This window comes from Bos mutus, chromosome 4 (genome assembly GCF_027580195.1).
Source record: "Bos mutus isolate GX-2022 chromosome 4, NWIPB_WYAK_1.1, whole genome shotgun sequence".
Classification (NCBI taxonomy): domain Eukaryota; kingdom Metazoa; phylum Chordata; class Mammalia; order Artiodactyla; family Bovidae; genus Bos; species Bos mutus.
In genome coordinates, this window is record NC_091620.1 from 52894493 (window position 1) to 52918014 (window position 23522).

Genomic DNA, 23522 nt, shown 5'->3' on the forward strand with positions numbered 1-23522 from the left:
TGGGTCAGCAGGGGAGGAGGGCTGGCCAAGAATAAAGACCAGAAAGGCCTGCTTTGGCTCCTTTACTGAGAGAACCTTAGAGATGTCCCTACGTGGGGCATGGTGCTCAGCCCCGGCCTGGCCAGCTCCTAGCCTGTGTGGCCTCTAGCAGGTTGTTCAGCCTTAGTGTTCCCATCTTTAAAATGGGGGTCATACATGTTTCACTGTCTTATGGATGCATGGAGAGCTTCAGAATCAGAACACACACAGGGCTGTCAAAGCCCAGCCGCCCTGTCAAGGTTAGTCTCCATTTCCAGGGGCTTCCCTGGTGGCTCAGCAGTACAGAATCCGCCTGCCAATGCAAGAGACACGGGTTCAGTCTCTGGGTCAGGAAGATCCCCTGAAGAAGGAAATGGCAACCCACTCCAGTATTCTTGCCTGGGAAATCACGTGGACAGAGGAGCCTGGCAGCTTACAGTCTATGGGGTTGCAAAGAACAGGACATGAGTTAGTGACTAAACAATAACTACAGCTCCATTTCCAGCTCATAACTGCTGTTAGGAAATGCATATTAAGTGGATATGCTCCATGGATGGAGCAGGGCAGCCTCCTCCTGGACTTACCCATCCTCTGCTACACTCCAGGGGCATCCTAGCTTCTACCTAGTTTTCCCCCTTCCTGCCGGATTGTCATATTCAAATGCTACATGTGTGCAGTGACAACACCACGCAGGCTGTCACTGCGGTTTGTGAGCAGATGGGTTTCTCTGTGTCCTGAGACCAGTAATGGCTTCAGAGACACCTGTCACCAGCCTCGATAAATGTGAGTTGGAAAATTGTTGGAGTCCTGCATTTTTCTTGTTTAAATGGTCCTGAATTGATGGTTGCTGGTTATCACATGAGTGAGCTAGTCAATGAAAGAGTGGTTATGGGTCTAAGTAATATTGATCATACTGTTCCTTTTTATCCCCTCCATGTTTTTGTATCTTTTATTTAGTAGTGATTGACAGTCTCCCCCCTGGTTAGAGAACAGTTCACAAGAGAAGGGAGAGCTTACCATTTCCAAGTTAGCTGTAAAACCAAACCTCATCTTTGCCCTTTCAGCTCTCTCAAAGCCTTACTCTATTCTCCTGGAGTGTTATTCTTCCTCCTCTTCCCAGCACTGTGGACGTTAGGTCATGAAGCACCTGTTGCTATGACAATTCTCTGTGCTGTTTTGGTTGATGTTGCTTTCATGGCCCTTCATTGAGTGAGAGCCCACGCTTTTCCAGGTTTTCTCACTCAGATTAACCTTCGTCCTCTCCCTGGGGTTGCTATGTGACTCCACGTTTTTTTCTCTTTTGAGAAGCAGAGACATTTCCACAAGAAAAATTTCCTTAATTATGTCTTACTGACATGAGCAAGATTGTTAATTTTTTTTGCCACTAGTGGCTGGAGAGCTAGGGATTAAACCCCACAGGAAAACCCTTTGTGACCCAGAAAAAGTTCATTTCTTGCTTCTACTCTTCTAGTCTGCTCAAGCGTCTGGAAGAAGAGAAAGAATCCACCTGTGGGAAGCTACCCCAGTGGGTCATAAAGTCTGATAGGGAAGATTATGCACAAATGTGGGTTTTAATAAAGACACATTGAATTAACAACATTATAAATCAACTATACTTCAAAAAATATTGATAAGAAAAACAAACACAAAACAGCCAACCACATCCAGAAGAAAACCACATTGAACACTGACAATTTAAGTTTATCATGGCATTTGTTGTTTGCTCATGTTTTGAACATTCAAACCCTTGTCATTTAGGGTATGATGCCCCTAAAGTAAGAGAGTACCTATTGCTCTTGCCCATTTGGGTCTTACATCACTCTTGCCGCTTAACCTCTATTTACTTTTCCTATTATGGAGAAGACAGACTGACCAGGATCCCATCAGAGGTTTATTGGTAGCACTAGCCTCATGGCTTAAGATCGTTGTTTTTGTTCAGTGGCTAAGTAGTGTCTTTTTGACCCCACGGACTGCAGCACGCCTGGCTCCCTGTCCTTTACTTCACTATCTCCTGGAGTTTGCCCAAGTTCATGTCCATTGAATCAGTGATGCCATCCAACCGTTTCATCCTCTGCCACTCTCTTCTCCGGGCTTAAGATAAACAGTGACAAATTTCCCAAATGCTTTAGAGTCTCAGTACTCAGACTGTGGTTTCTGGATCAGCAGTATCCCCATCACCTGGGAGCTTGTTAGCAAAGCAGAATCTTGGGTCCCACCTGAGACCCACTGAATCATAGTCTCCCTTTTAGGTAGATCCCAAGGTGAGTCATGTACACAGCAAAGTATGAGAAATGCTGCTTCAAAAAGTCCTCTGTAAGGAGCTTACAGGGACCTCAGAAGCCACAGGGCTCTTCCTGGAAGCCCCAGATGACTAGCTGGTTGACCATGCACTCCAAGGCCTAGATACTGTCTCCTTTTATAAAGACAGTATAGTCTGCGTGCTTGAGTGCCACCTTCAGAGATAGCAGATGCTAAATGCCAACTGATTTCAGCCTCAGCTAGTTTATCAGATCAGATCAGATCAGTTGCTCAGTCATGTCCGACTCTTTGCGACCCCATGAATCGCAGCACGCCAGGCCTCCCTGTCCATCACTAACTCCTGGAGTTCACTCAGACTCACATCCATCGAGTCAGTGATGCCATCCAGCCATCTCATCCTCTGTCGTCCCCTTCTCCTCTTTCCCCCAATCCCTCCCAGCATCAGAGTCTTTTCCAATGAGTCAACTCTTTGCATGAGGTGGCCAAAGTGCTGGAGTTTCAGCTTTAGCATCATTCCTTCCAAAGAAATCCCAGGGCTGATCTCCTTCAGAATGGACTGGTTGGATCTCCTTGCAGTCCAAGGGACTCTCAAGAGTCTTCTCCAACACCACAGTTCAAAAGCATCAATTCTTCGGTGCTCAGCCTTCTTCACGGTCCAACTCTCACATCCATACATGACCACAGGAAAAACCATAGCCTTGACTAGACGAACCTTTATACCACCTTTAAAAAGACCTGGAGTTAGTTTTGCAGATAACCAATACTCTCATGGGTCCAAAGAGCTTTAGTTCTCAAGGATTGGCATCTCTGCCCGTTAGGTACAACCCTGTTAGGATGGGTGGACTCCAGTAGTCCCTATGTGTTCAGAGAAAGTTCCGAAGGAGCAAGACCCTGGGAATGTTATCATTGTTGTCCAGAGCAATCATAAAGATTTTTTTCCAGGAAAGTGAAAAAATTTTACTAAAATAAAAGTGAATGATTCTATCAGGAGTAATTTAAGTATACTTGACAGGATTTCTTGGCCTGTCTTTTTCCTTATAAGAATGTGTGGGTGCAGTTAAAGCAAGGACTCAGGATTCTTCCCAGTATGTTTATACTCCTGTTTCTGATATGTCTTCTTGACTGTTAAAATTTTGGATGCAGTAATTAAATTTATTTTTTTTCCAGTCTGGCTCTTCAATCTATTCTTTTTCCCCCCAGTTTTATTGGGATGTAATTGACATAAAGCATTGTATAAGTTTATGGTGTACAGCATAGTGATTTGACTTACATACATCATGAAAAATAGTTATCACAGTAAGTTTCATGAATATCCATCATCTTATATAGATACAAAATGAAATAGAAAATAAAACCTTTCTTTCTTGTAATGAGAACTCTTAGGATTTACTGTTTTAACAACTTTCTTATATAGCATGCAGCAATGTTTAATTATATTTACCATGATGTACATTACATCCCTAGTATTTATTAATAACTTATAACTGAAAGTTTGTACTTTTTGATTGTCTTCATCCAGTTCTCCCTCCCCACCCCACCCCCACCTCTGGTAACCCAGAAGTTAGATTTATCTACCATAGATGAGAGTGGAGGCAGAGGTGGCAATGCTAGATTATTACATTTCTGTATGGTGTCCTTTCTTGCTCTTATGCTTTTTTCGTTCTCCTCTGCATGCTTCCAAATTGTACATACTCATAAATGTTGATGCTAACACTGCATATTGAATTTTTTAATGTTTATTACTCAGTTGAAAACACTGAAGCCTCCAGCCAAAGAAATAGCATGGACAGCTGGAAGGGAATCTCCCAGGTAGCCTAGTGGTTAGCTATGTGAAGTCTACAACCCAGTGGCCTGGTTTTGAATCCTTCTCTGACGCTTCCTGGGTAACATTGGGCAAATTTACTCAACATCTCTTTGTAAAGGAGAGATAATACCTACCACATAGGATTATTATGAAGACGTATGGAATTCAGGTACAGAAAGCTGCTTATACTGTACCTATCACAGTAGCCTAACCAATATTAACTCTTAGATTGAATCTGAAGTATGACAGAATTGGTTGGTTCATTGGAATGGAAGCCTGGGAATCAAATGAAGAGGCTGATAGAACTGAGTTTCTTAGTTCTCATCCTACTTCCTAGGACTGATTAGCCATGAGGGGGTCTAGAAGCAAGCCCAGTAGAAGAGAGAAGAAGAAGCAGGGGGTGGAGACAGGCTACTCATGCATCATTAGTCCCCTTGAATCACTGAACTGGCTGTGCTTTAAAATGAGAAACAGACAGTCTTTGTAACCAGATGATTCATATGAGGCTCTATGGTTTGCAGACCATGGCCACATTCACTTTCTCATTTAATCTCCATAGTTTCTCTGGAGTAGAGCAGCTGTCCTTTACACAGAAGGATGCTGAGGCTCAGCAAAGGTGGGGTCCCCCAACCAGAACCCTGGCTTCCAGCTGCCAGGTCCAGTGCCTTTTCCACAGAACCTCTCAATGAATCTGCAGACCCTTTACTAAGGTACCTGAAATGTCCTGACAGCCATTGAAAGCTACTTCTTTTCTCTCTATATGTAAGGATGGGGGTACATGCATGCGTGCTCAGTTGGTTCAGGCGTGTCTGACACTGCAAACCCTATGGACTGCAGCCCACCAGGCTCCTCTATCCATGGGATTCTCCAGGCAAGAATACCAGAGTGGGTTGCCATGCCTTCCTCCAAGGGATTTTCCCTACCCAGGGATTGACCCCGTGTCTCTTATGTCTCCTGCATTGGCAGTCGGGTTCTTTACCACTAGCACTCCTGGAAGCCCAAGAGCTCTCAAGTTAGCATCTGAATGTTTCCTGCCAAAGAGAAGGGCCTCCCAGTGTGGCTGATGCTCTGGACCTAGACCTTTGTGCTTTGGATTCACACACAAGATAAGGTGGGAAGCTGGGCAGAGGAGAGGGGTAGGGTTTCATGCTTGGCTTGCTGGAACCTCTTCTACAAGCCAACCTAAGCTGAGGAGAGGGTGGGTATTAAGGGATACCTACAGTTGGGGTCCATGTGAATTATGTAAAGTATAATGACAGAGGCTAATCAATGGCATGTCACTTTAGGACAAGATGGCCAATATATAGATGCATGCCTCAGCTGCACTTTCTGTGCCTGTGACAGCCATTGCTGACCGAACAGGATCTTCCCCACTGAGCCTCAGAATCGTCCTGAACCCAAGGCTCCAGGCAGCCAGTCAGATTTGTTAACTGAAAAGGAATCCAGTGATCATTCCTCTTTCAAGGAGCATCCCTTCAGTACAATGAGAAGTTACATTTCTTATTGAATTTATGAGTCTTCTTTTAGCATTTTGGTGACTCTGAAGTTCTTGGTCACAGTGACAATATTTATGTTTTATCAGCTACTTCAGTGGTACCGTTCATTCGATACTCTCACCTTGCTGTGTCATCCAGCAGCTCTTGAAACTGAACACCGAAATATTAGTCAACTGTGTTCATGGTAACCAACCATCTTTTTTCCCTCCTTGGAGTGCAGCTTTACCTTTTATTCCATCCACTAAGATACAGAAGGGAGACAGTGGTAGGAGAAAGGGGCTTCTCCCTTTCCCCAGCACACACAAGATAGATGCACACTGTGGAGACAAGATGTGCCCTCCCTGCCCTTCTCCGCAGTCAGCAGTGTCTCTGAGACAGCTGCAGCCTTCTGAGCTCATGTCTGCAGTTGGCTGTGGTGCCTTGGCAGACCCTGTGCATCATATGATCCATGATGCCCGGCAGATGATTTTTGTCCCAAGTATGTTCAGAGGGCTCTCTGAGACCTGTAAAGAGTTGTGGTCTGAGAACTTTCAGGGTAAAGGTGTTACTTTGGTCAGGACTCTGCTTACCCTTTCCTCCTTGAAGTCTTTGAGAGGGAATGGCAAGGGGGCACATGGCAGGGTGCTGGGAGGCAGTGCAGAGTCAACGGAACAGTCCATCTTGCTTTGTTCTAATGCATTTAGTGTTTGGATCATAGGGCCATTCAGTGAAGTGCCCTGAAAATGGTTGATCCTGGCCTAAAAATGATCAACCAAGGGGCCACATGTGAGAAAGGGCAGCCCTGGATCACAAGACAGGGCCAAGATGCCCACAGCCATGGCTTCCTGCCCGCACCAGAGCATTCATCCCTATTGAACCGACCCAGCAAGGGGCACTCACAGTTTCTAACCAGGACCAGCCAGTGCTTCAAGAAAATGTTTACTGTGTATTTATTGTGAATTTCCCTGATGATAATTATAGAGCATTTGGAAAATACAGAAAGATCAAAAGGAAAAAAAATTATCCATAGTCACATTGCCTAAAAGACTGCTCTTAAAATTTGGGCTTATTTCATTGAAGTCATTTTTTCTTTGCATTTGTATATACTTAAAAAAAATTGTATCATAATGAAAATGTAATTTTCATCATCTTTTTTATACACATGAGAACATTTTTTAAAAATTATTTTTATTTATTTTTGGCCGTGCTGGGTCTTCATTGCTGTGCCTGGGCTTTCTCTGGTTGCAGTATGTGGGCTTCTCATTGTGATGGCTTCTTCTGTGGGACCGGGGCTCTGGAGCACAGGCTCAGCAGTTGTGACCTGTGGGCTTAGTTGCCCTGAGGCAAGTGGAATCTTCCCAGACAAGGGATTGAACCAGTGTCCCCTGCATTGGCAGGTGGATTCTTTTTTTTTTTTTTTTTTTTATTTTTTAAACTTTACAATATTGTATTAGTTTTGCCAAACATCAAAATGAATCCGCCACAGGTATACCCATGCTCCCCATCCTGAACCCTCCTCCCTCCTCCCTCCCCATACCCTCTCTGTGGGTCGTCCTGTGCACCAGCCCCAAGCATCCAGTATCATGCATCGAACCTGGACTGGCGACTCGTTTCATACATGATATTATACATGTTTCAATGCCATTCTCCCAAATCTCCCCACCCTCTCCCTCTCCCACTGAGTCCATAAGACTGATCTATACATCAGTGTCTCTTTTGCTGTCTCGTACACAGGGTTATTGTTACCATCTTTCTAAATTCCATATATATGCGTTAGTATACTGTATTGGTGTTTTTCTTTCTGGCTTACTTCACTCTGTATAATAGGTTCCAGTTTCATCCACCTCATTAGAACTGATTCAAATGTATTCTTTTTAATGGCTGAGTAATACTCCATTGTGTATATGTACCACAGCTTTCTTATCCATTCATCTGCTGATGGGCATCTAGATTGCTTCCATGTCCTGGCTATTATAAACAGTGCTGCGATGAACATTGGGGTACACGTGGCAGGTGGATTCTTAATCACTGGACCACCAGGGAAGTCCAGTACATTTTCTTATATCATTAGATAATTCAAAAATATTACTTTAAGTGGATATATAAGATTCCATTTTATGGATGCACCATAATTTATTTTAACCATTTTATTGAATGTTTTAGTAGTTTCTGTGTTTTTACATGTGTGTTACGAATAATACATCATGAATTTTTATAGGAGAAAATATAGAGGGGAATAGATATTAACATCTTGATGGGATAGTCAGCACTGTTCATTGTACTGCTGCTGACAGCCCAGATATCTGTGTGTGCATAAATATTATATGTGGATGATAGTTAAAAGTAGAGACTCTTTAGACTCTCTGATAAAACCTACTAGCCCTGTGAGCACCAATCCACTGAGCAATTGACATTTCCATCAAATAAGTTTATGAAAATTACAAAGGTAGTTGACTTCCATGAGATATCCATAGCTGCTGTACTGAGTCCTGTTAAGTGCTGTTGAATTTTTTTTAATTGAAATATAGTTTATTTACAACATTTTGTTAGTTTCAGGTATCCATTTAAGTTATTACATAACAATAACTATAATCCCCCATGCTATACAATATATTCTTGTTGCTTATTTACTTTACACGTAATTGTATCTCTGAACCCCCTACTCCTGTTTTGCCCCTTTCTCCTTCTCTGTCCCTACTGGTCACCACAAGTTTGTTCTCTATGTGTCTTTTTCTGTTTTGTTGTATGCATTCATATGATTTTTTAGATTCCACATATAAGTGATAACAGAGTATTTGTCTTTTTCTATCTGACTTACTTCACTAAGCATAATACTCTCTAGGTTTATCCATGTTGTTGCAAGTGGCAGAATTTCATTCTTTTTCATGGCTGAGTAATAACTCCAGTGTGTGTGTGTGTGTGTGTGTGTGTGTGTGTGTGACGTCTTCTTTATCCAGTCATCTGTTGGTAGACATTTAGGTTACTTCCGTGTCTTGGCTATTGTGAATAATGCTGCTGTGTACATTGGGGTACAGATGTCTTCTTGAGTTAGTATTTTTGTTTTCTTCAGATACATACCCAGGAGTGGAATTGCTGGGTCGTATGGTAGTTCTATTTTTAGCTTTTTGAGGAACCTCCGTCCTGTTTTCCATGGTGGCTGCACCAATTTACATTCCCACCAACAGTGTAGTACGGTTCCTTTTTCTCCACATCCTCTCCAATATTTGCTGTTTATAGACTTTTTGATAACAGCCATTCTGAAGTTTGAAGTGATATTATTGTGGTTTTGATTTTCATTTCTCTAATAATTAGCAGTGTTGAGCATCTTTTCATGTGCCTGTTGGCCATCTGTATCTCAGGTCTTCTGCCCATTTTCTGATTGGTTTTTTTTTTTTTTGAGTTGTATGAGCTGTTTATGTATTTTGAGTATTAACCCCTTATCAGTCATATAATTTGCAAATATTTCTCCTATTCAGTAGGTTGTCTTTTTGTATTGTCAGTGGTTTCCTTTGCTGTGCAAAAGCTTTTAAGTTCCAGTAGGTCCCATTTGTTTGTTTTTCCTTTTATTTCTTTTACCTTAGGAGATAGATCCAAAACTATATTGCTACAATTTATGTTAAAGAGTGCTATGCTTATGTTTCCTTCTAGGAGTTTTATGGTTTCTGGTCTTACATTTAGATCTTTACTCCGTTTTGAGTTTATTTTTGTATATGATGTGAGAGAATGTTCTAATTTCATTCTTCTACATGGAGCTGTCCAGTTTTCTCAGCACGACTTATTGAAGAGAGTGTCTTTTCTCCATTGTGTATCCTTGCCTCCCTTGTCGTCAGTGCTGTTGAATTTGTATTAGCTGCCTTTGGTTGTCTTCCTGCCTTTTGGCCACTTGGCACTCACAGCTGCTTCTCTTCTCTCCCCTGTAGTTACTGGGGCTTCCGGATGCAGATGACGACGCTTTTGAGGAGTACAGTGCAGATGTGGAAGAGGAGGAGCCAGAAGCGGACCACCCCCAGATGGGGGTCAGTCAGCAGTAGACTTCCAAGGGCTCCTGCCTGAGAAGGAGAGTGAGCCCCGTGTACCTAGGGTGGGGTCGTGAGCTCCTGGGTTAGCATTTTGCATTAGCACTTCGAAACAGGACGTCTGACTCCCAGCATCCAAATTAATATGAAATACCTTTTTAATGACCACACAATATCTGGGATGAGCTTTGCTCAGAAGTGACCTGAATTTTACTCCCGTTTCAGTGGGTCTCTATGGAGTTGTCTCTGTAGCCTTTGCCAGTTTGAATTTAGAGTCCATTCTGTGGCTGACTGTTCTCTCTTGAGTTTATGTTGGAGAACTAACATTTGCTGACTCGAATGTCGAGAACTCTGAATGTATTAAGGATATGCGTTGAGTCATCACAGGTGACATTACTGAGGGAAAGCATGGCAGAGAAGAAATGCAGTCTGCACTTTTAATGTACCTTTTAAGTGTGTGTAAGTGGAAGGTTTTGCTTATAAAGCATGAGTTTTAATATCTAGTCATTAAAACTGCCCAAGTGCAAATACACAGGCAGAAAAGGAGAATGACTTAATTTTGGATTAAGAGGGTAAGAGAAGCAAAGAAGCCTTTGTTGAAGTGTCCTGCCATTACTGAGTTACCTGGGTATAGAGCAACTGGTTCATGGTTAGGTAGAAACATTACCTGCATGTTCAATTATTTTAAAACATGCTGATTCCAAAGCTACTTTTAAAGTGGAGGATATAAATGGGATGACATAAATTATTGATTTCTTGAAAATGTTTATAAGCCACCCCCATATGAAACATTTACCCTCTCTCTTTATAACAAGATGGCAACTTATTAAATTATGAAAACATCCCGACTCCAAGTGCCACTTAAACTTTGAAGCCATAGATGAATTTAAAAGGAAAATAAACCAGGATAAAAAAAATTTTTTTTTAATATGATGGAATCCTTCTTTACTTCCTTAATTCATCTCTTATTCTTTCAAAAAAAGTCAAGAAAAAGATCCCACTCTATAAGTTATTTAAAAATTGTAATCAAGTGCTTTGAAGAATTCAATTGCAGTGAAGTCATAAAGTGATATGAAGGTGGGACTTTTTAAATCATGGGTTAGCTTGGTTCAGTGGGGAAGTTTTAATGATCAAAATAGTCAGACAGCTCACAGGAGCAACTGTGATAATAACTGGAAACACTGCTGTCACCTTTTGACCACAAACACCGAGTGGGGAAATTCTTTGCAATGCTAACATGGAATTATTTAAAACATTCATTTTTCTTAGACCCTTCTGCATCTCTGGTTTTAATAAAAGATGCGGACTGCCTCTTTTACAACACTTGACAAGTCATAACATCTGGGGTGGAACTGTTGTTAACATGCACACATGTGCCTGTTGGGTTGTCAAAGTTTTAGATTAAGAAAGCAGCAGTAGAGGCCACAGAGCTCATGGGAGTCTTGTATATCTTCCAGGCATGTCGGTGTAAACTTGATTATCTCAACAATTTCTGTTTAATTGATTGGTGCTGTGAGGAGCACAGCTGCTTGTGGTTAAAATGGTGTCCTGCAGTTTTAAGTCAGCGGGTAAAATAATTTCGCGGTTTCCATCCGTGCTTCAGTGCCCACGTTTTGTCTTGATTTTTTTTTTCTTGGAAAGACATATTAAAGGTTAACTTAAAGTGAAATGAATTTCCTTCAGAGTAGCCTGTTAACAAAACAAACCTTGAGGTTTCATCCAGTGGGGTGAGCAGACTCCATGCTTTGCTCTCATGCCCGTGTTCTGATTGGCTGTGACCTGAGCACAGGTGATTGAAATTGCACCTCCCCATAGGTAGCACCCAGATCCATAAGCTCCATTTTCACACAGTAGGCCGAAAGGATGACTTCTGCCACCAAAATGAAGACGCTTGACTAGCTTGCTCCATTCAGAGGTAAATTGGAAATTTTGTAGTTCGAGGCTTAAAAATCTAAATTTACATATGTTCAAAAATGGAATGGACATTAATATAAAATGTATTTTATGAAAAAAGTGTTTAGGCTTTGACCAGATGCATTTTGGTATTATTATGCAAATGTTCTCTGTTTATAAAAATCGAGCTGAGATTAACTCAGCCATTCCATGCCGGGGAGAAATCTGGTCTTTGTTCTGCCCCCAGGGGTTGGGGGGAACATCGCTGTGTGTTTCTTATTTTTGTGACAAAACCCCAAAGAACTTTGCGAATCAGATTGTTCCCTCTAAAGCTTCGTTTTCTCTGAGTGTGCGTATCCGCTCCAGTGCACGCTGACACACGTGCACACACCCACCAGCGCTGTGGATTCTCTGTCCGGGTAGCACTAGAGCCTGCTCACTGTGGAGCCTCAGCTGGCTGGTCAGGGACGCAGCAGCCTGTGGTTCTCATTATGGAAGCGGTTCCCTGGCTAGACTCTCACAAACACATAAACACACTGAGCGGAGAGGCTCTGTGGCACCATGGGAGGAGCGGAGACCCAGGAGTTAGGAGAGAGACCTGGATTTAGCCCTGACTCTGCCCGTGACCTTGGGCCAGTGACTTCACTCACCTAAAGCAGGTGGTGGTTGCCTTCCTGCTTGAACCACTGCCCTTCCTTAACTGTCTTATTGTGTGTGTGTATCAAGAGCTACAGTCAAGGAAACTCTTCAAGAATGCAAAGGAAATACCTTATGAATCTTGTTTGTGTTGGTCTGTGAGTGTTCGCAGCCCCTTAGCCCCGATGCTAAGGGGCTGATGAGATTCTGTTCCTTGGGTGAGAAGGTGAAGGAGGGCCCCCAGGATCATGGAAAACATACTGATTCCAGTTGGTGTGCTTTGCTGTGGAAGGCAAGGGTTTTCCTGGTGCCCTGACAGACTGGGACTTTGGAAGTAGAACAAGTTTAACTTAACTGAGAAGGGGAATTCACATGAGGAAGAGCTGGGAGATAGTGAAAGATGAGTACTTTGTTGCCATGTCATCCAGGGAGAGAGAGAAGTAATAGGAAGTGACTGAGTATATATGCGCAGGCATGTGTGTGAGTGTGGGTGGGTGTGTGAATAGGGGGATGGTTGGTTGCTTATCAATCACTGTGGGCTAACTGTGAAGTCATGCCTGTGATAACATTACAAAACCTGGATCCCAGGTTTGAGTGAATCACAGAAACATTTTGCTAATGGTGACATAGTTACTTTCCCTGCCTACTAATCATACTGAAGAGACTTTGGGGAGTCGAAGAACAGATTCTGGAGGGAGGTGAGACCCCATAGTATCCCTGTGATCACCCTGGAGACCCCAGTGTCCACCCAAGTCTTCCAGGCTCCCAGCAGCACATAGTGCTTTTTCCCCCCATGTCTAGAACATGAAAAGTCTCTTATTTAGGGATTCTCCTTGTGTCTTGGTGCCAGAATCAAAGTTTCCAGTGTCTGCCAGTGAAACCTCTCTCCTCTCAGTCAGTATCCACATAGGAGCAGAAACCTTTCCCCAGCACAAGTACATCTCTAAATTCTGCTTCTGGTTCATGAGAGCACAAAGTGTTTGGACCCAGGGGAGCTGCGATATTAGAGCATTGTCAGAATTTCTATTTTAGAAATCTTGCATATTAAAATGTACAGGTGGGGAAGCTGTGGTAGGAACAGACCTGATTTCCCATGGTTTAAGTGAAGACACGTAAGAATAGGCAGGATTTAACCTGGGGTAGGAGGAGAGGAGTGAAGTGTCCAATAGAATGACAGAGTTAGGGTCTGACTCTTTAAATAAATAAAGCCAAGAGGCAGTTATTCTATAAAGTACAAGAGAACTATTTTCCTGGCTATCTCACCAGGGGCCTGCTTTCCTGATAAGGGACTGCTTGCCTGTTGAGAGGCGAGTCCTGAGTTGGGGGTGGCTTTGTGGCTTTAAAAATCCACCCCCACCCCAGCCAAGGAGACAGTGGATGGCCTGCAAATTGGTGGAGTTCTGTTCCTCATTAAACCACCTGCCAGAGAAGCCTATGTTTCCAAAGTGCTGTCAGATCTGAGAGGGGCCTCTGATCACCTGGCAGGCAGGAGAACCGAAATTGACCTCGCTGTCTGCTGCAGAGAAGGGTCTGTATCAGAAATGTCCCCGCTGGCCAGAGGGCAGAGCCCACCTCCTCCACCACGCTCCCGGATTGTAGAAAGAGCACAATTGAAACGCAAGTGGATCCCAGATCCCGCTTCCCTCTAGTGAGTGTTAACTCCAAAGAGATGCCGTTGCCTGATTGGTTAGTCTCCAGAGTACCAGACAAGCCTCAAATGTTTTGCATTAAAAACAAATCCTCTTCCATAAAGACATAATCAGTTATCTTGGTGATACCAGGTATGAGGTGAAAGGCTGAAGTCTTCTGGATTTTATGCAGACTAATTCTCAGACTTGCCAGAATGCCAGTAGCCACTGGTATCCGTGGCAACGTGGTGTCTGTGGTAAAATATATTGCTAAAGCTCATGTTCATTGGGCAGGTTGTTAAATAAGGTGTTGTCTTTTATATCACATTTGGATATCACTCACATTTGGATTACAAAAACAGGACCCATGAGCATTTCATGTTGTAGAAAGTCCATTTAAAGCACGGTATGGTTGAATAGGCACAAGTAGTTAAAAGCAGGCGCCAGGCCACACACAAATGAACACAATTTGCTGAGAACTGTGCGTTCAAGTTGTTCAGTACCACGGAGAAAGCTGACGGTCTGTTCTTTGTAAAAACTGCCTTTGCCTGTTTTTTCCTTTTGTTTTTGTTTCTTCAGATTCAGTTTTTACTTTAAATACCTTCTGATAGGTAGGCAGATAAGATACAGAGCAGTGCTTTGTATCTCCTCAGCGTTTTAGAGGCGAGAGTAAACCGTCAGTTCTAGGGAAAACCTGAATCCATCTGTGAACCAGTCTTCACTTGTGTAAGAGAGCAGCGCTGAGCTATCCGCATAAGAAGCAAAAGCAAGGAACGGTTTGGGGCTTTTGTTTTTTAGGTGAGAAATGTTTCATGCAGGGTGTGTATGCTTTCTTTGCCTTTATATTTCTTTTCGAAGAAATCTCTTGTAAATTACAGAACTGTGAAATGGGTTGCCAAAAACTGTTGCCCTTCGTTAGATGCTTCAGCAGTGTAAACCCCAAACTGAACCCTGTCTACACCTGCTCCTTCCTCACTCCCCTGTGGGTGAGGATCTCATCCAACGATGTAATTACCATACGCTTGCTATTAAAGAGCCTTCCGATCTCTGGTGACATGTGCTTCTTGTTTACCGTCTCCACCACATTTGGTCCTAAAGGACACCTTACTTGATCTGAAGGGGGACGGGAACTGGGGATCATCAGCCAGCTCTGTGGTCGCTATTGTTGGGGCCTGGCTGGGGTGGGAGTGGGCGAGTGAGGACGTGATTGCAACAACCACTGATACGATTCAGATGTTAATAATTGATGTATTTGGAAACATTAATCTATTCTGATGCTGCAGCTGGTGTTTAGTAATTTTCCACTCTTCCTTCAAACCTTAGATTTTTTTTCCCCTTGTCCTAATCAGGAATCCATTATGGCACCAATTAGAAACCTGTGGTCATTCTGTGATGACAGGACACTATTTCCCACTACTTTCCTCCCACTTGTTTTTCAGAAACAGTGGCATTTAAAGAATAAATCTGGAAGTTGGTAATAAGTCCCATTATTTAAGAGCAAGTTTCTTTCCCCAAATGAATAGGTCTCTATAGATTGTTAAATTAGATTTGCGATTGCCTGAAATAGACACAGCCCAGAAGCTCATGTATGTGTTTCGGGTAACTTGATTTGTGCTTCTTCATTTTAACATGGCTGTTAGAGAGTGTACTGAGTGGTGGGCAGTGTGCAAGCTTGCAGACCTCACTTAGTGGCAGCGATGTGGTCTTCCCCAGACAAAGCCTTTCTTACAAGAGAATTCCCTTGTTACTGTTGGTTGAGCACTCTCACAGATAGACCTTTTGGTTTTTAATATTTATTTATTTGGCTGCATCGGATCTTAGTTGTGGCACGTGGGATCTAGTTCCCTGACCAGAGATCGAACCTGGACTCCCTGGCGGAGTTTTAGCCACTGGACCACAAGGGAAGTCCCTCACAGATAGGTTTCTAAAAATGCAAACCTGCTGCTCTATCCGAGCGCTGGGCCTGGTGCTCCCTTAGCAGAGACTCTTTCTCTACTCGGTTGTCCTAGGACAAGGCTCTAGCCCAGTCTCCTCCCTGACCGGCTGTGTGATCATAGGCTTGTCACCTCCCCGCCCCCCATCTCTGTTTCCTCATCTGTAAAGACAAGAGTATGGATTCATTTGCAAGTTCCCTCCGGGCACTAGTGCTGTGGGGACATGTCTTGGCTACTGAGATCAGGGCAGGAGGGAAACAGAGTTTATAAGGAAAGTGCTTTCTCAGGAGACCAGGGCTGGACGAACAACGATGGCAAAACTATTTCTCCATTTTGAACCCGTGTTCTCTAAGGTCCCTTTTAGAAATAAAGAGTCCAAAAGAGAGGGATTAATAGTTGGAGCAGAGGGGATTTGTAGGGAAACTACTCTGTGATACTGTAATGGTGAATCCATATAATTATAAACCTGTCCAAACCCATAGAATATACACCACCAAGTGAACTCTGATGTAAATGATGGACTCTGGGTGATAAGGTGTGTCAGTGTAGGCTTCAAATGCATCACTATGTGGGGGACGTTGAAATGGGAGAAGTGACGCATGTGTGTAGACGGGGGATCAATGGGAAATCTCTGTCTTCTGCTCATATTTGCTGTGATTCTAAAGCTACTATAAAAAGTAAGCACTAATAATAAAACAACAAAAAAAGAAAGACCCCAGCCAAAATAGTAGATGTGTATTAGCTCCAGTGCTGACATCCCTGGATACTTTCTCCTGCCTTCCTACATGTCCCTTCTTTTTGTGATCAAGAATACAGGATAGGGGACTTCCCTGGTGGTGCAGTGACTCAGGCTCTGTGCTCCTAATGCAGGGCTCCTGGGTTCAATACCTGGTCAAGGAACTAAATCCCACACACTACAACTAAGAATTCGCTTACTACAACTAAGAATTCACTTGCCACAACTAAAAAAAAAAAAAAAACCCCATGTGCCACAAGTAAGGAACCAATATGCAGCAACGAGGATCAAAGATGCTTTGAGCCACAACTAAGACCTGGTGCGGCCGAGTAAATAAATACTAAAAACAGAGTAAAAACCTGTAACAAGACGGGGAAACGTGGGGGGATTTGCTGAGGGATGTAAAGAATAGTCTTTCCTTTAGAAATGAATCTCGTTTTCTTAATAAAGTCAGGCCAAGTGGGACCTCCCAGTGTCCCTAGTTTTCATTGTGGATGTCAATGGGTTGAAATGAAATAAGCAAAACCCAGTGTTTGTACCCTGCACCAGAGCCAGTGGGCTGGCACACGTGTGCAGGAGGGGCTGGCAGATCGTGCCCCCCTCCCACCACCACCGTGCCTTCCTGCTGAACTGGGGTGATGGGTAAGGAGCAAACATTCCTGTCTCCCTTAGTGGGTTTGGCCACCTGATCACTTTGGAAACTCCAGAAATACATCCCAAATAGCTGGCCCTCTGCTGTTCCTTTTAGTTTCATAGTAGGCAGATACTAACTTTGAAATACTTTGCCAATTTCTAACCTACCTTTTTCCCTTTTCTGGAGCAAAAAGCAATGGTGTTCTTAAAAATCTGAGCAGGCTATAATTAGGCAGTCAAAGAATAAAGTCGGCATTTCCTATTAGGCAGCATTTAAAGGAGCAGAGAAATTTTCTCCTTATTTTCCAGGAAAATATGGCAACCATGCAGGATGTAAAAAATAGGCCGTAAAATAAAGTTGGTCCTTTGGGATGCTGTTTAATTGGAAGCCTCTAGAGGTCAGCACCACATAAAGAAAGGGTTTCCTAGTGCTGGCGAGGCTCTCCCCCATTTCCTTGTGGAGCCTTTGGGAAAGGCAAGAAAGCAGACCCCCAGCATAGCACGAAAGGAGCGAGCAGCCCAGCTATGCATAGGAGGGAAAGGTGTAGAGTCCCTTCTTTATACATGAATCCTAGCATTTGACCCCAGTTGGTTTTCTTCCTTTCTCATCCATCTTTCTCTGCAGCTCCCCCACCCCCATACGTACACACTGTCAGCTCAATAAACACGACTTATTGACCGATCAATGAAGCGTGGCATTTAGCTCCCTCTGAGAAGGGCTGGGGAAGTGCCAGAGAGGAGATGGATGGCATATTTCATTTTGTTCTGAGCCAGGTGAAAGACCGCTCTGTGTTCTCAGGTAGCCCAGGCCTTTCTGGTGATCAGCTGGCAGGCTTTGTGAAGCCCTGTTGCTTCCAACCCAACTTCTGGGTGCCAAGGACGGGTCCCAGCAGGTCTCAAGTCAGGATCCCTGAGGCCTGCACAGACTAGGGGTGGGTGGGGAAGGATTTGCGCGTCTGTAGGACATCTGGCCAGAAGGTACTTGGGAGCCCCTAAAAACTGGTCGAGGCTCCTGGAAGCCCCAGGACACAAGATGCAGTAGCAGCATAGAATGTCACAGACCACCGGAGGACAAAGCCAAAACCAGGGAGCCTTGGGGCTTCCCAATGGCTCCCAGGGTTGCCCCAGGGTTTCCTTTTAGCCCAAGAAGGAATAGGAAGTCCTTTCCTTCCCTCTCTCCCCATTTCCCGTCTGTTCAGGTTTTTTATTGTTTCTACTGCGTTAGGTCTAACTCACATCACAGTCGTGGGATTGACAGCTGTCCTTGGCTGGGTGACTTGGCTGAGCTGGGACCCCCTCCCTGAGGAGGAAGATTGGTGGAAAGGACAAAAAACATGTCACAAGCATCGTGGAAGCCCCTGTTGCCCTGAGAAACATTGTAGCAGTGGCTTAACAGCAGTCTCTCTACTACCACTGGTGGCTCAGACGATAAAGCGTCTGCCTACAATGCGATGAGACCCAGGTTCAATCCCTGGGTCAGGAAGATCCCTTAGAGAAGGAAATGGCAACCCACTCCAGTACTCTTGCCTGGAAAATCCCATGGACGGAGAAGCGTGGTAGGCTACAGTCCATGGGGTTGCAAAGAGTCGGACACGACTGAGCCACTTCACTTCACTTTTAACAGCAGTCTCGCTGCTACCACTAGATCTCAGAATGGTGTTCTTTGATTCTGTTGAGTATGGACAAGGTTTGAAGTTACCTGGCTCCTCAGTGTTGCTGCATCCTTTGTGAGTATGGAATAGCCCGAGGAGGTTTCGATCATTCTCCTATCAAGCAAATAGTTCTAAATGAGTATTACCCCAGCCGTGTGCACTGTTATGTGTGATATTTTAACAAATTTTATAAAGCCCTTTCTAAGTACTGGGCACTGTACTAAGCTCCTTTAGACTCCTACAATCCTTCCAACAAAAGGTAGATGTTATGATTGATATCCCTCCTTTTTTTAATCTTTCTGTATCTCAAGGTTTGCTTTTTAAAAATTTTATTGAAGTATAGTTGATTTACAATATAGTGTTTAATTCCTGCTTACAGCAAAATGACTCAGTTATATACACACACATATATATGACTCAATGGACAAGAGTTTGAGTAAACTCCAGGAGACTGAAGGACAGGGAAGCCTGGTGTGCTGCAGTCCTTGGGGTCAAAGAGTCAGACCCAACTTAGCAACTAAATAACAACAACAACAATACACATATAAATTCTTTTTCATATTCTTCTCCATTATGGTTTATCCCAGGATAGTGAATATAGTTCCCTGTGCTGTACTGTAGGACCTTGTTTATCCACTCTATTATATACTAGTTTGCATCTGCTAATGCCAAATTCCCAATACTTCCCTTTCCCACACGCCCTCAGTAACCCCAGCACCACTCGTACTTCTCAGGTGTGCGGATTGGAAAACACTTCAAAGGCAAATTCCATCGACTCTTGAGTCTCACTTGCTAGTTTGGATGATCTCTGCCATTGTTTCCTCCACTAATGTGGGGGAATAAAGCCGGTCACATCACATCCCCTAGAAATGTTGGTGCCCCAAACCTGCTTTCCCTGCTTCTGAGGTCCCCAGTATCCTACATAATCCCTCATGGCTGGGATCCTGTGGGACCCAGTGAGCATTCTCACTGTTGAGGGGCTCCAGAGAATCGGTGCTGGATCCCGGGAGCTGTGCTTTTCTGTTTTCCGAATGATGCTGGCATCAGATGAAGGAGCTGAGTCAAAACCAAACCTTTGAGCGTAGGAATTCTCCAGGGAGCATGAAACTGCACGGGATCAGAAAGACAAGGGGACAGTGTCACATGGTGATGAAGAAAAGAGGGGATTTGGATGTGAGTCTTGATTCCCACATAGGTTTGGTCTTTTCAATCTTGAGTTTCTTCTGCTGAGAAATGGTACAGGCCACTTGGGCTGCAGGGGGCTATAAAAAGACAAACTCTTGAGGAGAATCAACTTTAAAACATGTCTGGAAAATGTCCAGTTTAACAGTTTCTGACTCCCCTAGGCCCTGTTATCAGAAATGGAAATCTAACAACTGAAGGGACACAAACTACACAGCCTCCCCCGATGTTGCTCTGCAATGGGATTTCAGGTTGGACTTGCACTTGACCAGGGGCCCCCTACTGACGACTTCCCCCCCACCCCCACCCTCACCGCACCCAGGCCTGGCTTTGCCACCATACCCACCGGGCCTCCACTCCCTCCTCTCCCACCTCACCTGCCAATGGGCCCTGTATCATTCAAGTGAAAGTTAGTCGCTCAGTTGCATCCAATTCTTGGCCACCCCATAAACTATAGCCCACTAGGCTCATCTGTCCATGGGATTTCCCAGGCAAGAATACATGTCCCAATCTGCCACAGCACAGCCTAATTACCTAGCTCCATCCCACCCTGCCACACACTACTTGCCTCACGTAATCCCACCCTGCAACATGCCTAGCCACCTCGGCTTGTACCTATGCATCTACACACCTACCCAGCTCCCATCAACCCACACGACATATGCCTATAGCCACTACAGTAACCCTTTCCTAACAACTAACATCTCATCCCAGTCCATCCAGTGACATGATTATCTGCCTAGCCACAACAATCCTGACCAAGCATCTACACATCTCACTCAAAATGCACTGGAGTGGGTAGCCATTCCCTTCTCCAGAGGATCTTCCTGACCCAGGGATTGAACCCAGGTATCCCTCAATGCAAGCCAGATTGTTTACTATCTGAGCCACCAGGGAAGCCCTTTATCATTCAAATTTCATCTAAGTTTAACATGGAGATGTAATGCAGTCCTTTAATGGACAACATTACTACTTCAGAAATATGTTGTTCATCTTTGCAAGTAGTCTTAACTCATAGGAAAATTCATGTAGGAAAGTGTTACTTATATTGAACCCATGCCATTTCATAGCTTTCTTTACAGTATGGTTAAAACTGGTGATTTGGGAGACTTCTGGCGTTTCAGGACTTAAGACTATATGCTTCCACCGCAGTGGGCGTAGGTTCCATCCCCGATCAGGGAACTAAGATCCCACATGCCATGCAGCCAAAAAAAAAAAAAGGCAAAAAGAAAGTTGGTGATTTGGCAAAACTTGGTGATAGAGCTAAACTCTCCAGTTCTCTTGATTTCCTCCTTCCTTCAAAGACTATTTCTGACTCTGGTCAGCTCCCAAATGACTCCTGTAACTCGTTACAAGAAGTGCTTAGTGAGGGAATATGAGTGGCTTGGTGTAAAGCTCTTGTTGTGAAGGAAACACAAACCAGCACCCTTCTTGTGGTGAGTGAGAAGCATCTTCTAGACCTCCACCTCCCAGGATTTTGAAATAAGGTCTGTTATCCATCAGTGAGCCAGAGCCATCATCCAGCTCAGTGCTAATGAACTCATCCAGCCCAGCCACGCGGTCCAGTCCCTTCAGAACTCTGGCCAAACCTTTACTTAATGCACGAAAGCTGACTCCCTGGGGTGCATTTCAAACCTTGCTCTGACTCCACACTCTCTAGCTCTGGAAAAGCATAAACAAAGTTGGCCACATGCTCTTGAAAGTCCCATTTGAAAGCTAGTGTTGGCGATTCCAGACAGAATTTTGACACAAGACAAGAAACACTGAGTTAGGAATGCTGTTTGCTGCTTGGACCTCCTCTCCCGGGGACAGTCCTGCCTGCTGCCCAGGGAGAGCTGTACAGATGTGGAGTTGGGCAGAGCAGCTGCTGGGAGATACAATGACCTTGGTGTGTTAGTTCATCATCAAGACAATGGCACTTTTGTGGATTTTCTAGAAATAGAACTTTTCATCTGGTGCCAGAGTGTGCTATGCTTTGGAGCAGTGATGTCACAGGGAGGCAGAAACTATTGATCCTCTTGGCAGGGTTACTAATTCTGTTTCCCAACCTCTGGACATTTACTGATGTCATTCATCTTCCCCAACCCCGCCAGCCTGCGGGTGAAGAGACAGCCACAGCTACAGACACAAGTTTTCATTTCTCTGGCTCTGATGCTCACTTAAGCGGTTCTCAGCCCTCCTCAGATTCCCCCCAAATACTCTGAGGTTGGCCTCTGGGGTGTCTTACATGTGTTTGATAGGCTCATCTTTGGTGACACCTGGTGTTCTCCTTGCTGGGTGAACTCACAGCCATCCCTGCAAGACTCCCAAGTGGGAGCTGGTGAGCCAGTGTCCACAGACAGGCCCAGTTGTCCACCAAAGGCATCCACTTAGCTGCCACCACCTGCCAGTATTGGCCTGAGGCTGCCAGCGTGAGGTCGTGAGACCCTGGGTGTGTGGTCCAGGGTGCTGACCCCAGGGAGGGTGCCACCCAGGTGACAGCCCTGTTTTAATTTATTTTTTGTTCTAGCCATTTGCCGAAGGGGCATGAGTCCAAAGAGTTGGACATTGCTTTGAATGACAGATTAGGAATCACCTTTTCATCCAGCCTTTCTTACTGTCATCCTGGAACCCAGTTTGTGAGCCGGACACACTTCCCAGGAGTGGATGCATGGCACAGGTCTCGTTGCTTCTACCCCATGATCCCTGAATGATCCTCCAGGAAGTGTCATCAGTAGGTAAGACAGTCATGAAGCAGCCCTGGCCCCAGACACATCCTGGTAGGAAGGCAAGGATATATGCTGTGGCCCCTTCTACTTTCTGTACAATATCCAAGTCAGGAGAGAAGCTACCCCCCAACACAAGACACTCACTTTCTGGTGGCTGGTGCTGCTCTCCAAGGCTGTCTGGCTACACACCATCTCTGGGAAGACTCAGAAATGGCCCCATTTGAGCAGGAAGGCTGGAGAGTAGGAAAATGGCTCATGTGCCTCCAAGCCAGTGGTGAGAGATTGATGTGACATTGTTCTATTAAAGTTTCTTAATCAGTGCAACCTGCTATAATAGGAGGCTATAGACTGAGTAGCTTATAAACAACAGACATTTATTTTTTACAGTTCTGGAGACTGGAAGTCCAAGATCAAGCAGATTCAGTGTCTGAAGAGGATCTGCTTGGTTCATGTGTCCTCACGTGGTGAAAGGGGTGAGGAAGATCTTGGGTCTCCTTTTAATGGCACTAATCCCACACGTGCGGGTTTTACCCTCACAATCTAATCACCTTCCAGAAACCACACCTCCCAATACCATCACATTGGGATTAGGTATCCACATGTGAATTTGGAAGAACACAAACATTCAATCTATAGCATAAAGTCACCCGGGTTTCTGCATCTAGAACTATATATATTCAGCCCCCTTCACCTGATTTCAGAGTCATAGGAACCCTGGAACTCGAAGGCCTCTTTTTCCAACACTCTCTCTTTAAAAGACTCTTCCATGAATCCACACCATTCCCCACCCCCAGCCCCACAACTTAGTCATCACTAAGCGGGTAGGGCACATTCCTGAAGTCCTCATTATGGCCAGTCCACCAATGCTGGGTGACTGAGTCTGTGAAAGCTCTTAGCACAACTGGCCTTTGCGATTCAGTGTTCTCAGAACCTTGTTTGTTCCTTGTT

General features: G+C 44.4%; 1 protein-coding gene across 1 annotated transcript in view; it reads left to right on the top strand.

Moving 5' to 3' along the window:
• Positions 1-14781, top strand: part of MTURN (maturin, neural progenitor differentiation regulator homolog) — a 33465-nt gene extending 18684 nt beyond the window's left edge. The window contains exon 3 of the mRNA XM_005901400.2: positions 9477-14781. Within this exon, the coding sequence (XP_005901462.1) occupies positions 9477-9587 (111 nt within the window). The 3' untranslated portion in view covers positions 9588-14781. The remainder of the gene's footprint in view (positions 1-9476) is intronic.
• The last annotated feature ends 8741 nt before the right edge of the window (positions 14782-23522 follow it).